This window comes from Thalassophryne amazonica, chromosome 10, assembly GCF_902500255.1.
Source record: "Thalassophryne amazonica chromosome 10, fThaAma1.1, whole genome shotgun sequence".
Taxonomy (NCBI): Eukaryota; Metazoa; Chordata; class Actinopteri; order Batrachoidiformes; family Batrachoididae; genus Thalassophryne; species Thalassophryne amazonica.
In genome coordinates this window covers 53,906,920-53,923,681 of record NC_047112.1, presented here as the reverse complement: position 1 = coordinate 53,923,681, position 16,762 = coordinate 53,906,920, and the positions used below count along the sequence as shown (strand labels likewise).

Sequence of the window (16,762 nt, the reverse complement as noted above, 5' to 3'; positions counted from 1 at the left end):
AGTTTATAGGATTTCCAGAAATTATGCAATAATTCTTTAAACAAAATTAGGCAGATGCATAAATTTGGGCACTCCAACAGAAAAAAATACATCAATATTTAGTAGATCCTTCTTAGGTATGGGTATTGATAAGATTTTTTCGATATGGATATTGATTCCGCTTATTAATCCGATTCCTTATTAATTCCCTTATCGATACCTCTTGTGAATTTTCTGTGTACTAAAAGTAGGCTTTACAGGTTTTCTATGTCAACAACATTTTAAATTGGTCACAGGATCCTTGATCTCTGGACATAAAAAAAATAAATAAAGTCTGAAGTTTTTGTCAAAAGCATTTCCTTTCAGACATTTTTGCATGAATGTCTCTCTATACCTGCTGCACATCAGCGCAGGATGACTTATTTTGGGAGGAAAAAAACATTTTGATCGATTGCAGTTTGTTTGTATTACAACATTTGGAAAGAGGTGTCATTTGATTTAAACAGCATTTCGCTTTGAATTTATTAATTCCGACTGGACTCTATCGTTCTAACTTGACTCGGCAGAGAGCCGCACAGTGTTTGGAGCTGTGTGAACAGAACGGAGGGCAATTCTCGTTTCTTTCTCCCAACAAGACAGGAGTCCCAGTTAGTGACTTTAATCCGCACAAACTTGACTCATGATTGACGAAAAACAAAAAAGGTTGAAATCCAAAATTACCCCCCAACACCACCTACACGAAAATGTTTGAATTCTAGTAGCTCTGAAATACAATCTGGGACTATTCTAGACAATAAACTGCAGTGAGTGCAGCATCCATTTTGGTGAGAAAAAAACCCAACTTTCCTATATATTCATTCCAGTATTTTCCCTTACTAGGATGCAGCAGTTTTCTAGTTTGGCAGATAGTTCTGGAGGAAATCACTGAAGAAATTAAGAAATTGAAAATATGGTTTGAAAGAAACAAGTTGTCATTAAACTTAAATAAAACAGGGATGAAGTGGAGATGTAAGAGTCACTAGGTGTTCACAGGAAAATAGTTATTTATTTCTATATATTATTTATGTATTTACATGTTAGTTGGTTTTATCTTTTCTGTTTTGTTTCATCAGGTTTTTTGTCTCTTTCTCTAAATTGTAGCATTATTAAATTATTGTAGCATTATTAGTTATTATGAGTTATTATTACTATTATTATTGTTGTTGATATTTAATATCTGAATAAAAGTAAAAAAATACAATTTGACTCTTTTATGACAATGAACGCTGAGCCATTATTATACAAAAACAAATGCACACATTGTTAGTTAGTTTTATCTTTTCTGTTGTTTTGTTTCATCAGGATCTTTTTGTCTCTTTCTCAAAAATTGCTGCATTATTAAATTTGTAGCATTATTAGTTATGAGTTATTATTACTATTCTTATTGTTGTTGATATTTAATATCTGAATAAAAATAAAAAATACAATTTGACTCTTTTATGACAATGAACGCTGAGCCATTATTATACAGAAAACAATGCACACACAATGCTAACTTTAACATTGAAAACACTGTAGACATGCTAATGCGTTAGCATTGGTCTTGTTTTAAGTTATAAAATATTATATAATATCTTTAGGGCTTTAGTGGGGAAAATAAGATAAAGCGAAATAAAACAATGAATCAATGAAGCACCAGATCGAAGCATTGAAGCACTGCTCCGATCTGCGAATCACTGCTTCGATTGGTTTAATGTTCAAAGCAAAGCCTCGCTGCAGAAAAGTTGATTACAGACCCGCTGCAGGGTCTGTAATCAATGTAGAGTAAATGATCATTTTTCCTGACAAACACCCCCAAAAGCAATGGCCACTCTGAAGGACTGAAACGGAATCGTTTAAGCAAAAAGGTTATTGATGCCGGTGGATTGAATCATCTCTTAACGATACCCAAAAGGAACCGGTTCTCGATACCTATCCCTAATCCTCCTTTTGCAGAAGTTGTTAACAGCCTCTAAACACTTCCTATACCTTCCAATGAGAGTCTGGATTCATGGTTGAATGTATTTTGGACCATTTACAAAACATCCTCAATCTGTATGTTGACTATGACTGTTCTCACCATCCTTCCCTTCAGCTAACCTGAGATTTTTCTTGGCCTGCCCACTTTGGGCCTTAATTAGTACTGTGCCTGTGGTCCTTCCATTTCCTCACTATGTTCCTCACAGTGGAGGAAACTGATGGCTGAAATCTCTGAGATAGTTTTTGTATCCTTCCCCCTCAGTCATGATTTGAACAGTCTTTGTTTTTATTTGAGAGTTGTTAGAGGCTCCCATGTTGCCATTCATTAGAAGAGATGCATAGAGGGGAAACATTTGCAAATGGCCACCTTAAATACCCTTTCTCATGATTGAATTCTCCTGTGTAAGGAGGACAAGGGTCAGTGAGCTTACCAAACCAATTTTATGTTCCAATAATTAGTGCTAAATGTATTGAAATCAATAAAATGACAAGGGTGCCCCAAATTTATGCACCTGCCTAATTTTGTTTAAATAATTATTGCCACACTTTCTGTAAATACTAGAAACCTCATTTCACTTCTCAAATATCAGTGTGTTCATCTGCCATATGATATATTTAACTGAAATTTCTGATCCAGACAACAAATGATTTATGATTTATAAAGGAAAATCATGGCTACTATATATATATATTTATATCCCCAATTCCAATGAATGGGCTCTTAGGATCACTTCAGAAAACCATTGTCAGTTAACACAGTTCGTCGCTACATCTGCAAGTGCAAGTTAAAACTCTACCATGCAAGCAAAAGCCATACATCAACAACATCCAGAAACGCTGCCATCTTCTCTGGGCCCGAGCTCATTTGAAATGGACAGACACAAAGTGGAGAAGTGTGCTGTGGTCTGATGAGTCCACGTTTCAAATTGTTTTTGGAAATCATGGATGTCATGTCCTCCAGACAAAAGAGGAAAAAGAACATCCAGATTGTTACCAGTGCAAAGTTCAAAAGCCAGCATCTTTGATGGTGTGGGGGTGTGTTACTGCCCATGCATGGGCAACTTACACATCTGTGATGGCACCATCAATGCTGAAGGTACATCCAGGTTTTGGAGCAACACATGCTGCCATCCAAGCAATGTCTTTTTCAGGGACATCCCTGCTTATTTCAGCAAGACAATGCTAAGCCACATTCTGCACGTGGTACAGCAGCGTGGCTTCGTATTAAAAGAGTATGGGTACTAGACTGGTCTGCCTGCAGTCCAGACCTGTCGCCCATTGAAAACGTGTGGCGCATTATGAAGCGCAAAATACAACAGCAGAGACTGTTGACAACTGAAGTCATACATCAAGCAACAATGGGAACGAATTCCACATACAAAGCTTCAACAATTAGTGTCCTCAGTTCCCAAATGCTTATTGAGTGTTGTTAGAAGTAAAGGTGATGTAACACAGTGGTAAACATACCACTGTCCCAGCTTTTTTGAAATGTGTTGCAGGCATCCATTTCAAAATGAGCAAATATTTGTATAAAAAAACAATAAAGTTTATCAGTTTGAACATTAAATATCTTGTCTTTGTGCTGTATTCAGTTGAATATAGGTTGAAGAGGATTTGCAAATTATTGTATTCTGTTTCTATTTACATTTTACACAACGTACCAACTTCATTGGAATTGGGGGTTTGTATATATACGAGGTCTGTGAGAAAAGTATCTGACCTTTTTATTTTTTTCAAAAACCATATGGATTTGAATCACGTGTGATTGCATCAGCCAAGCTTGAACCTTCGTGCACATGCGTGAGTTTTTTCACGCCTGTCGGTTGCGTCAATCGCCTGTGAGCAGGCTTTGTGTGAGCACTGGTCCACCCCTCTTGTCGTTTTTTTATTGCGAATAAATGTCTGAGCTGAACATGCCCCAACATGTCCTGTGAGGCTTCATCACGGCGTTGCTTTGCGCCATGCGGCTCCACCACGACGCGCGGGACTTCCTCTGCACAATCTGTCTCAATGTGCCAAAAAAGTGCTGATGTCCACGTCTTTTCACAATTCCTGTGCTAGTCAGACGACATACGGATCAAGACAGCGTCCAGTTTAGAAATGAACGGCACATTCCACTGTTACAGGAGATTTTGTCATGGAAAGAGGAGCGGAGTTCCGCGCGTCACGGTGGAGCCGCATGGCACAAAGCAACGCCATGATGAAGCCTCACAGGACATGTTGGGGCATGTCCAGCTCATGCTCAATTTCTCGGATAATCACACGACTGAAAAGCACTCGACGGCCATCTGAAATCCACCTGAAAGCCGTCCTGTGAGACCAACACGGAGGTGGTTTTGTGCCGTGTAATGAACAGCTCCGTGGCGCGTCCCTCCGCTTCTCTTTCCATGAAAAAAACTCCTGTAACAGTGGAATGTGCCGAAAAAAGTGCTGATGTCCACGCCTTCTGCCTTTTTGTGAAAGTCAGACAACGTCCCGGATCAACAAAGCCTTCACGTTGGAAATGATCTGGTTGTTTCAGCGGGGTGTGAGCCTGTCGATCGGCGCTCGGAGCGCAGCACGCTCTCAGCAGTTGTGGGCGGTCTTTAAACCGTCTGGATCACTCCTTAATCTGTGTAATCCCCATAAAATCGTCCCTCAAAGCCATATTAATTTTCCGAACAGTGTCCACCTGGAGGTCTCTCACAGTTTCTGGAAAAAAATTGATGCAGCAAAGCTCCAAATCGTTCAGACATTTATTCGCAATAAAAAAAACGATGATAGGGGGTGGACCACTGCTCACACAAAGCCTGCTCACAGGCGAATGACGCAACCGACAGGCGTGAAAAAGCTCACGCATGCGCACGAAGGTTCAAGCTTGGCTGATGCAATCACACGTGATTCAAATCCATATGGTTTTTGAAAAAAATACAAAGGTCGGATACTTTTCTCACAGACCTCGTATGTATATATATATATATATATATATATATATATATATATATGAAACAATGCAAACTTACAGTATCGCCCCGAATATGAAAGCGGCTGATGGTTCGTTGTCAGATCTGTTCACGTCACCTCCATGAAGAACTTGCTAACAGATGGTCCGGTCGTCAGCTGGTAAACTTTTGATCTGTTTTTTTTTTTTTTTTTCAGTGCTGTTTAGAAATTTATGGAGTATGTTCATGTCCGACTTGGTTTTTGTAATCGTGTCTTTAGCTTTTTGGTTTGTGAAGAAAGTGATACGTGTTCCAGACCAATTGTCATGGTAACTGGTCTGATATGGGAAAATATTAGACTGGAAATCAGCCAATTAGAGCGTGTGTGGCATCACAGCCATATAATAAACTGTTTTATTTTATGTCATTTTCAGTCTTGAATTACATGTGCTTCTTGATATGTTTCAGGTTTGGTTTCACAACCGTTGCATTGTAACAGGTGAGTTAGTTTCCATTTCTGTTGGAACCATTGGAACCATACACATCAGTTTATACTGTAAAATACTGAACCGGGTAATCTGACGCTAATTGTATTTGGATCGATATGTACAGTGGCTGAGAGGTGCCACAACACTTCCAATTAAGCCAACACCAGCATAAGCAGAAATCACTTACAAATGTAATAAATAAATGAATTAAAATATGCATCAATTCAACTATAGGTAGTTATTGCAAAAAAAAAACAAACAAATTGGGTAAAAGCTTGCAAACACAGAACATAATCAAATCTAGCCTGCATCACATGAAACAAGTCCTCTGGGTAGAAAATTCTGTTTGTGTTGTGAGAACTTCACTGTGAAGTGAAACTTTTCCAAGTGTTTCTGTCTTTGCATGTGCTGTCTGAATTTGCAGCAGAAACATTATCAAATAAATTGATACATCTGCTACCTTTGTTGAATTGATGTAGGTAGTTTTTTTTGTATTTGAATATTTTTTTGTTTTTCCATTTGTGAGTTGTGGGTCCCTCTCAGCCACTGTCAAATCTGCCATGCCTTTTTAAATCATTACATTCATTTTCCAATTATTGCTAAAAAATTATGGTAATGCTCGTCATAATTTGGCAGTAAACTCTTTTTTACAGGATCATTGCCAAACTTTGATGCTTTCTTTGATTTATTTTTTTTTTTTTTTAAAACAGTACTTCCAGGTTTCATAAAAACTGGCTGTTTGCTTTTCAAAAAAATGAGTAAAAACTCAGGTTGACAGACAGGGAAAGGGCCTACTTGTGGGTATGAAAGTAAGCAAAAATTTTTTTATATCCCTTTATAGTCTGATGCAACAAGTAGTCTGTTCTGCTCCAGTTTTCTCCCATAATCACTTCACAGTCAGCGTTGCCAGATTCTGACACGTCTGTTGTGAAAATCAACAGTTATTAGACTAAAATCTGTTTTGGTAGGGTTGTACTCAGGCCGCTCCACTGATGTTTTCCTTTCTTCTTCTTTTATTTCTTTTGAACAGCCTTCACAGTGGAATCCAGACCTCTGCTTACACGTGATGAGCTGTACTATGAGTATGTACCAGATCGGCTGCCTTGGCACGACGCGGGTCCACTTATGTAACCAGCGCTCAGGGTCGTTAGCCACTGTCTCCACATCTGCAGAGAACCAACAGCTAACCCGATTTTTATTGTCACTGAACATCTCTTACCCTGTCTGGATTGCCAAGAAAGTCACGACACGTAGGTTCAGCACATTTATATTACTGATGAAGACCTTCTCTTTTTGTATAACGTTTCTGCTATGAAATGCATTTTCAGTCTGCTTGTTAACTTAAAAACACATTTAAAAATAGCAATTCAAGCCACACAGTTAGGTTGTCATTTTTTCATGCAACATGTAAAATTACCTGAAGATGTGCAGTGAGATTTTCTAAGAAAAATTACAACACCAATTCTAATGAAGTTGGGACATTGTGTAAATGTAATAAAAACAGAATACAATTATTTGCAAATCCCCTTCAACCTATATTCAGTTGAATACACCACAAAGACAAGATATTAATGTTCAAACTGATAAACTTTATTGTTTTAGCGCAAATACTGTATTTGCTCATTTTGAAATGGATGCCTGCAACACGTTTCAAAAAAGCTGGGACAGTGGTATGTTTACCACTGTGTTACATCACCTTTCCTTCTAACAACAATCAATAAGTGTTTGGGAACTGAGGACACTAATTGTTGAAGCGTTTAGGTGGAATTCTTTCTCATTCTTGCTTGATGTACAACTTCAGTTGGTCAACAGTCCAGGGTCTCCATTGTGATATTTTGCGCTTCATAATGCGCCACTCATTTTCAATGGGCGACAGGTCTGGACTGTAGGCAGGCCAGTCTAGTACCCACACTCTATTACTATGAAGCCACGCTGTTGTAACACGTGCAGAATGTGGCTTGTTATTGTCTTGCTGAAATAAGCAGGGACGTCCCTGAAAAAGACGTTGCTTGGATGGCCAGCATGTGTTGCTCCAAAACCTGGATGTACCTTTCAGCATTGATTGTGCCATCACAGATGTGTAAGTTGTCCATGTCATGTGCACTAACACACCCCCATACCATCACAGATGCTGGCTTTTGAACTTTGCACTGGTAACAATCTGGATGGTCTTTTTCCTCTTTTGTCCGGAGGACACAACGTCCTTGATTTCAAAAAACAACTTGAAATGTGGACTCATCAGACCACAGGACACTTTTTCACTTTGCGTCTGTCTATTTCAAATGAGCTCAGGCCCAGAGAAGGCGGCGGCGTTCCTGTATGTTGTTGATGTATGGCTTTCGCTTTGCATGGTAAAGTTTTAACTTGCACTTGTAGATGTTGCGACGAACTGTGTTAACTGACAATGGTTTTCTGAAGTGATCCTGAGGCCACGCAGTAAGATCCTTCACACAATGATGTTGGTTTTTAATGCAGTGCCGCCTGAGAGATTGAAGGTCACGGGCATTCAATGTTGGTTTTCAGCCTTGCCGCTTACGTGTAGAAAGTTCTGCCCCATCCAACTTTTTTGAAATGTGTTGCAGGTATCCATTTCAAAATGAGCAAATATTTGCACAAAAACAAAAATGTCTATCAGTTGAACATTAAATATCTTGCACTATTAAATATCTTGTCTTTGTGGTGTATTCAATTGAATATAGGTTGAAGAGGATTTGCAAATCTTTGTATTTTGTTTTTAATTTACATTTTCCACAACGTCCCAACTTCACTGGAATTGTGGTTGTACAACGAAGTCAGTTAATTGAAGTACATTGTAATCCTGTTGCTCGTAATAAAGGCACTCAGCTCATGTTGACTTTAGCCTGTTAGCAAAGCATGTGATGCCATCCCCTTATGTGATGCTAGAGTGTTTTCATGCTAATGCTGGCCTGTTAGCATCATATTTGTGATGCTAGCAAGTTTTCATAGTTAGCTCATTAGCATTGTGTTATGTGATGCTACCAAGTTGTAATGCTAATGTTCGTCAGTTAGCATAGTGTTATGTGATGCTTGTGAGTTTTTAAGACACTTGAAAAATTTAATCCATTGTGAATCACTGCTTTAAGGCACTCTCCTCGCTCTGGTGCTCAGCTGCTACAAGTGTAATTTTTAAGCACATTATAAATATGTTGCTTACAATGGAGACACTGATGCCAATTCCTTGTCATTGCACCTAAGTCCAACCTAGCGTCAATCCAATTCTATATAAAGACAGTAACTTTAATAAAAGTAAGGAAACAATGCTGCAATACAATGATAGCATTTACCAATTATGAACTGCAACAATTAGATGGACCTTAGAATGTTTCTCAACACTTTCCCAGTAATAATAATAATAATAAACAAAGATTCAACAGATTATATTTTAATTTATTGGCTGTGTAATTATACTAACACCATTTTGAGATTTTGTATACTTTTAATTTGATATAACACATTTACTCATATATATATTTTATTTTTAGGAATTTTGACTCAATTTGAGTGGATTTATCCACAGAGATTGCACTAGTGTTTTTCTCATTGTTTGAATTCAGTCACAAAATGACATTTTGTCATTTTGTGAGATTACATGTTGACGGTAATGCTATTTCCTCTCTCTGGATGTGGTGAAAAAGGTTCCTTGGAGACCTTTCTGAAGTTCACTGACAGGAAGAATGCTTCCCCTTCTTAGGCTGAATGATCATTTGTATATGTCTCTGCTTTTAAACTAAACTGTGTTAGATTTTCCACCATTTTTTCTTATTTCATCCAGTCATACATTAATGAGTTCCAGCTCTGGGCAGACCTGATCCAGGGAAATCTTGCGCAGCTGGCTGTTCTGGTCCATCTTGTTTATGGGCCCTTAGCATGAAGCCGTTGAGCATGACGGCTCTTGGCATTCAGTCTGCACTTCTAGGAGCCAGAATGCCAGAAGCTGGATGCTGTTTGGTGATGGTGTTGTAGTGTCCAGGGGTGATGGACTTCATGCGTACCAGAGCATGGGGCCTAATGGCAGCTCATCACTGTGCAGGATCAGGATATCTCTGGGGTTTGTTTAAGAAGGATGAGTCATTGTCAGGGAGCATCACAGAGCTGCACATCTGGGATTGAGTACTGCACAGCAGTGAAATTTACACCATGGAAAAGGATGTGTCACCTATTTCCTATGCGCTGGTGTCAAGAGGAGTGGTGCTGCCATGAAATTGAACCTGTCCTTAAGGGCTTGTAGAGAGACAGACCAGGTCAAGGTACATTAGTCAGGATGCAACATGGGAAGAAGAAGCTGAAGAATCGTAAGTCAAAACAAACTTAATCGACAAACTCTGGAGTTAGATGGGTGGGGTTTTCATATAGAAAAACAACACACAAAACATGTGAAAGTAATTTGGACTTCAGATTTTTCAGCAACACGCCAAGATCTGAGCTGGCGTGATGTTGTGAACTCCACCCATCTTACACTCTTAAGTTGAGAAAAATAAATGCCACTACTAATCTGGCCCAGTAGTAAACCCAGACTGATCAGATCAGGCCCAGTTATGTCAGGACTTCTACCATAACCCCACCAGAAAATTAACATTTGCCATTCATAGTCTTGTTTTCAGCCTCAATTTCTGACTGTCTTGAACATTGTCTGAGTGATCTGGTCCTATACAGTGCATCTGGAAAATATTCACATTATTTTATGTTACAGCCTCTTGTTATGTTACAGCCTTATTCCAAAATGGATGTTTTTTTTCCCTCAAAATTCTACACACAATACCCCTTAATGACCATGTGAAAAATACTTTCCGCAAGGACTGTAGCTCCCATGAGGAATTTGTTCATGTGCTGCACTGGGATAAATTGAGCAAGTTTACATGGCTCATGCAAAGCAAAATAAAATGATTTTAATGTAGATTATTTAGTTGTCCAGCCTCTTAACTGAATGTGATGTTTGTTGTGAGCTGTACAGTTTTCTTTTCCGTGGGTTTTCACAAATTTTCCAAAATTGCCTTCTTGTTCTGTTAGAAGGGTAATTATGATTTTAAACATTTACAGTTTGCGTCTCTGTTGTGTGTTCTATGTGTGACATAAAGGTTCTTTAAATCATTTATTGGCACTACCGGTCAGCATCTCCATACCAAAACGTCACTTCTGTCTTTTGGCACTCTCCCAAGCCTAACTCCTCCCCATTCCACCCTCATATCAAGGAGAAAGAAACACCAGTTGGAGCTTTTTCTCAGCTTGAAGGACTCTCCATATTAGTCCAGGAGCACAGGGGGTTTTATTTATGTCGGAAGTGCCATACATCCTGATGATTGATTCTAATGTAGAATTTACTCAGGAATTCAAAGATCAGTGTCTGATGAGGGTTAGGTATATTATACCCTAAAATTGAGCTCAAAGTGAGATACCGTCACCTGTTTAGGTGTAAATTATGATTTTCACCAACAACAATCCATGGCATACAAGTCTTGTTTTTATTTCATTATGATGAATTGAGCAAGACTGTCACACTATAGTATCATATTTAGGGGCAACACTTTACATTATGAATAATTTGATCTTTATGAAAATACAAAATGGCTGGCATTTTATGTAATTTGTGTGCAAAGAAGATTCATTTGTAAAAACAGTTATTATGGGAATCTGTTTACCATTCACAGATTTTGAGTTCTATTTTCCACTAAATTTATCTGGCATCCGTCTGTCTCGGGAGACAATGGACCTGCGCCGTGGGTCAGTCGGTAGTTGGGGTGCAGCGCCTGCTATGACTAAAGAGCCCGATCCTGGATCGGCTGTACATTCCAGCTTGCCAGTTGTAAGGCTGGCCTTTTTGTTTTTTTGCCTGGTGCAGGGTTTTCAGTCTGCTTGTCGGCGTAGCCCTAAGCTCCAAGCACCCATTGAAGCAGGCAGACTGTGGCGGGTCAGCACCTTACTGGCTGGGGGCTGCCCAGCTTGGGACGGGTGATGGCTGACCAGTGGGACGCAGAGATCCCTCCCACGGTCAGAGACAGCCCGTAGCGTCCGAGCTTGCACCAATCAGCTATGGACTTATAACTCGTAACTGCTGTCCCCTGTGTTGGTCTTGGCGCTGAGGCAGCGGCACTGGAGTGACCTCTCCAGTGCGCAGGCCTGGGCAGAGTGTATAGAGATCCTGGGATGCCCAGTCGTCAGGACCCCCCCTCTCGGCCTTACTGATGTGGTCCAAAGGAATGCAGGGCAATACATTTGGTATCAGCTTGGCTGCAGGAGCTGCCAGGAGACATGTGGATTCCCAATGTCAGTCGCCTTAATGGCTCCACTCCTGATTTTCTGTTGGGGTTACTCCCTTAGCCTTACCTCTCTCCCGAGAGACCCACAAGGCAGTGGAGCTATTTAACCCATAGCTGGGGGTTTGGTTCCAACAGCAGCAAGTTATGTCCTCAGGCGGTGGGTCTTGCATGCCATGGGTCTTGGGGCCAAACCTCCTCTGAGTCCCTTGTAGTTTAGCCTGAGACCCCGAGGTACTCAGTTTCTGTGTGTCACCATGAAGAGGCACTACCTAGGGCTTGCTGATGGAGAGGCTATGTACTGGCAAGAGCAGACTTACCCACTCAGCTGCCCCTTCACAGCGCTGTGAGTGAACAGCATTACTAGCCATTTGCGCATCACAACAGCCATTTTGACACACCAATAAATTTATGAGCACACGCATAGTGTATTTGCTCTTCCGATATGTTTAACTGATAACGATCATTGTCTGATTATGAGAAATTGGATTAACACACCTAGATTTCTCCCCAAGAGACTAATTTTGTCAGTACATGTATACTTTTAATCTGATATATTTTGTTCTTTTACATGTACGTATGTGTAAAAGCAATTGTCACTCACATTTCCAGAGGTACAGCGGGATACACTTATTGATTCGTCGGGGCTCATAACATCCTTCATCAGATCACAAAGTTCTGACAGCCCATTGTGTGTCAAAAATTTGCAAGGACACACAAGGGTACTTTAACGTCCCTTGTGTCTTGTTTCAGTATTCTAAAGAGCAAATTTCTTGGTGATCACACCCTATGCTGGAATCGGCTCCAGCTCCCTGTGACCCTAAGTGGTTGAAGATGAGTGAGAGAGTAAAATACGAGTATCTTGGCAATCTATGTGAATTATAGACATATATGCTAGATTTGAGCAGGCTTGCTGTGGTCTAAAAGCATGGTGCCATATTTCATCACTATTCTTGCACCCGGACATCAAATAACTCTAAAAACAATTTCAAACTTCAAGGCACTCAAAGTGTGAAAATGAGAGAGTAAGACCATTTTATTGTACTAGAAAGACAGTTTATTGGAGACATAGAAAGACATGATTATATGCCAGTGCTTTAATAGTAATTTTTCACTCAAAGTCGCCACAGCAGATCCAAGGGGGATCTGCATATTGATTTGGCACAAGTTTTATATCAGTTTTATTCAACTCCACATTACATGGAGAAATGTGGCAGGGGTGGGGTTTGAACTGGGACCCTTCCGCCCTGAACCCAAGCACACAAACCACTTGACCACCAGCCCTGCCTGTGCAGCTTTCTTCTCGTCTCATTCTTTTTCGCTTTCCTGTTCACAGATAAGGTGGCTTAGTCATATATTGCAAAACGTTAACTGAAGCTTCAACATGATTGTTGGAAATATTTTAAGGCTCACATCACTGGGAATCCCACCCTTCAAAACAGACTTCTCCCGTACTGACATCATTGTCTCCAGTGAGCAATAAGAGTCCAAATTCCTCACTCCCATTTCTGGTACTTGCAGAGATGTTACACTTGCATTCTTTTGCTGATTTTCTTTAAAATATTTTTTTTTTATGTCACACTAGTCTTGTTTTCTCATTTGTGTAAACAGGTTATTCAAGAACAAGTTACAGGGACAAATCAGACTTTGATGAACACACTGCTGTCCTTCACTCACTGGATTCTGACCATTAGTCTGGCCTTACTGCCCTGTCAGGCTCTTTATTTCATCGCATCCTCTTTCTCATCAAACCAGTTAAGACATAAATGGGACATGAAACTGCTATTACTGAACTGCCATATTGCTAACAACAGCATCCATTTTTACTGGTGTCCTTGACCAACACACAAATCCCATTATCTGCTCAGGCACACTTATTGCTCACTGTGCTGTAAGTTGCACCAGTCAGAGCTTTTAATCAAAACACACCTGTCTCATTTTAGTGAGAACAGCCAAATATCATCTCTGAATTAACATTCTGTTTAGAAAAAAACTTCAAACTGTCTTCTGTAAAGGTTTACTGTAGATAATAGGGCACCGAACTGTTTTGTTTCAGCTGCAGTCATCGAAGCAGTCATGAAAAGTGTTTTTTTTTTTCCGGTTCCCAGTGGAGAAGAAAAGACGAGGTAGATGGGAGACGTCGTGTCTGTAGGTGTTAGCCTACACAGCTAGACAGAGTAACTCCATTCTCTCGCCTACAAAACTGACTTGACACATTTGAGCTCCGGGTCATAAACAAACCGCAACACATGTCCTCTTTCCCACACATCATCACTTTTTCGTTGCATTTTCACTTTGTTTACATGTAATTTGCCCAAAACCCATTGACAATGCTGTGTTTTGTCCCCCGGAAGTAGAGAAATTATGTCATATGCGTCATATTTTACCCCTTTAGAGCCCACCCTCAAACGAGACTGCGGTGCCCAATTGTAAGGACCAGTAGATCATGTCAGATTAATACTAATACTAATTAAAAATACATTTTAAAGAAGCACTATGCAGCTCTGGTCACTTTTTCGCTGTTTTTTTTTTTTTTTTGAGTGAGTGGGAGGTTGGGGGTTCTTCTCTATGGAGCCCACCCTACAGCTTGGTTGTACATTTGCCACAGAACTGTCATTAAACATCGCTGCTGGCCCTCCCCCCTCCCTTCGCTGTCCATGTGTATTCGTTTTCAACAGAGTCTGCAAATTAATTAACAGTGCATGTGAGAGCACAAACCAAGCATGAAGGCAAAGGAATTGTCTGTATACCTCTGAGACAGGATTGTCCTGAGGCACAATTCTGGGGAAGGGTACAGAAATATTTCTGCTGCTTTGAAGGTCCCAATGAGCACAGTGGCCTCCATCATCTGTAAATGAAAGAAATTCAGATCCACCAGTGCTCTTCCTAGAGCTGGCTGCCCATCTAAACTCAGGGATCGGGGGAGAAGGGCCTTAGTCAGGAGGTGACCAAGAACCCGATGGTCACTCTGTCAGAGCTCCAGCATTCTTCTGTGGAGAGAGGAGAACTTTCCAGAAGGGCAATCATCTCTGCAGCAATCCACCAATCAGGCCTGTATAGTAGAGTGGCCAGACAGAAGCTACTCCTTAGGAAAAGGCACATGAGAGCCCGCCTGGAGTTTGCCAAAAGGGACCGGAAGGTCTCTCAGGCCACGAGAGACAAAATTCTCTGTTCTGATGACACAAATGCTGCGTTCACACCGGGCGCGACGCGAGCGACGGCAGCGACAGGTTGCCATGTAATCCCTATGTAAGGACGCGTTTTGGCACCAAGTCACGCAGCGCGACACGATGGACGCGAGTGAAGCGATGCGAGTGAAACGATTTTGAGCGATTGACATGTTTCTGGTGCGATATTGTGTTGCATCACGTTGCGTTGCACTCCTCCCCAAGTTGAAAAATCTGAACTTTTTCGTCTCGTCGCACCGCGATGACCAATCAGGGACTGAATATGTAGTGACGTGGAGATGTTTGGAGTTTGACTGAAGATGTGAACATGTCCTGTATCTGATAGCAGCCTGTGAGCAGGACTTATGTCTCTTTTGTCCTTTATTTCACAATTATGACGGAGTTTTTGGAGCGAGCAGCAGCCCTGCAGCAGCGGGGAGCGGAGTTTCTTTTTTTTTTTACATGTACGCGCGAGCAAATCGTCTGTGGAGAATATTTTATTAATTAACTACACAGATGTATAATAAAACAAATGGTGACTGGTTTCTAAACACAATTATGACAGAGTTTTTGGGGGGGAAGAGTGAGGTGCAGCCCTGCAGCAAGCAGCGGAGTTTCTTTTTTTTTAAATTGTTTACATGTGCGTGCGTGAACGGGACAGGAGGTCCTCAAATTGGGTCCCGCAGAGGTGGAAGGACCGCTGAAAGCAGCCGTCATCCAGTCGCAGCTACTGCAGAAAATAATGATACCCTCTGTATTGGGAGTTTTCCACAACAACTCGCTTCATGTGATCAAGGTCCGTAATGTTAACTTGACTGACAACCGGAGCCGGCGAGTGGAATGGAAGCTCCTCCTATTTGATGACACACCGGGGCGAATTTTTGCAGCAAAAGCAGAGCAACACACCGGGTGAAGGAGGCGCGTCCGTCGCCATGCAACCCCTGCGAAGTTGTAGTGTCTGATCGCGCCCGGTGTGAACGCGGCAAAAGATTGAATTCTTTGGCGTGAATGCCAGGCGTTATGTTTATAGGAAACCAGGCACCATCCCTACAGTGAAGCATGGTGGTGCAGCATCATGCTGTGGGGATGATTTTCAGCAGCAGGAACTGGGAGACTAGTCAGGATTGAGGGAAAGATGAATGCAGCAATGTACAGAGACATCCTGGATGAAAACCTGCTCCAGAACACTCTTGACCTCAGACTGGGGTGATAGTTCATCTTTCAGCATGACAATGACCCTAAGCACACAGCCAAGATATCAACGGAGTGGCTTCAGCACAACTCTATGACTGTGCTTGAGTGGCCCAGCCAGAGCCCAGATCAGAATCCGATTAAACATTTCTGGTGAAATCTGAAAATGGCTGTGCACAGATCTTCCCCATCCAACCTGATGGAGCTGGAGAGGTGCTACAAAGAGGAATGGACAAAACTGCCCAAAGATAGGTGCACCAAGCTTGTGGCATCATATTCAAGAAGACTTGAGGCTGTAATTGCTGCCCAAAGAATTGAGCAACAGGTGTTATGTACATGTCATTTCTTAGTGTTTTAATTTTTAATAAATTTGCAAAAATAAAAAAACAAAACAAAAACATTTTATCATGTTGTCATTGTGGGGTGTTGTGAGTAGAATGCTAATGGAAAAAATGAATTTACTCCATTTTGGAATAAGGTTGTAAACAACAAAATGTAGAATAGTGAAGCGCTGTGAATACTTTTTGGATGCACCGTATGGTCCACTCGATGGCTTGATTTTTAACATTGTAATTCACTTGAGTTAAGCTTGTTTCACTCTTTCCTCTGTGTCTTAAAACTCTTGTGAAAGTTCAAATGTTGGCAGGAGGTTCACGCATTCATTTCAGAATCTGTTAATACTGTCATACCAGTTCAGAATGGGAAAATGAGGCTATGTTATTTATGTTATGCTAACAACAGCTAGC

General features: G+C 40.9%; 1 protein-coding gene across 1 annotated transcript in view; it reads left to right on the top strand.

The window, feature by feature from the left end:
* The window catches only part of LOC117518106 (adhesion G-protein coupled receptor D2), a 282,536-nt gene that overhangs the window by 31,487 nt on the left and 234,287 nt on the right, over positions 1 to 16,762 (top strand). Inside the window, 1 exon segment of the mRNA XM_034179168.1 lies at positions 6,417 to 6,636. Coding sequence (XP_034035059.1) covers positions 6,417 to 6,636 — 220 coding nt within the window.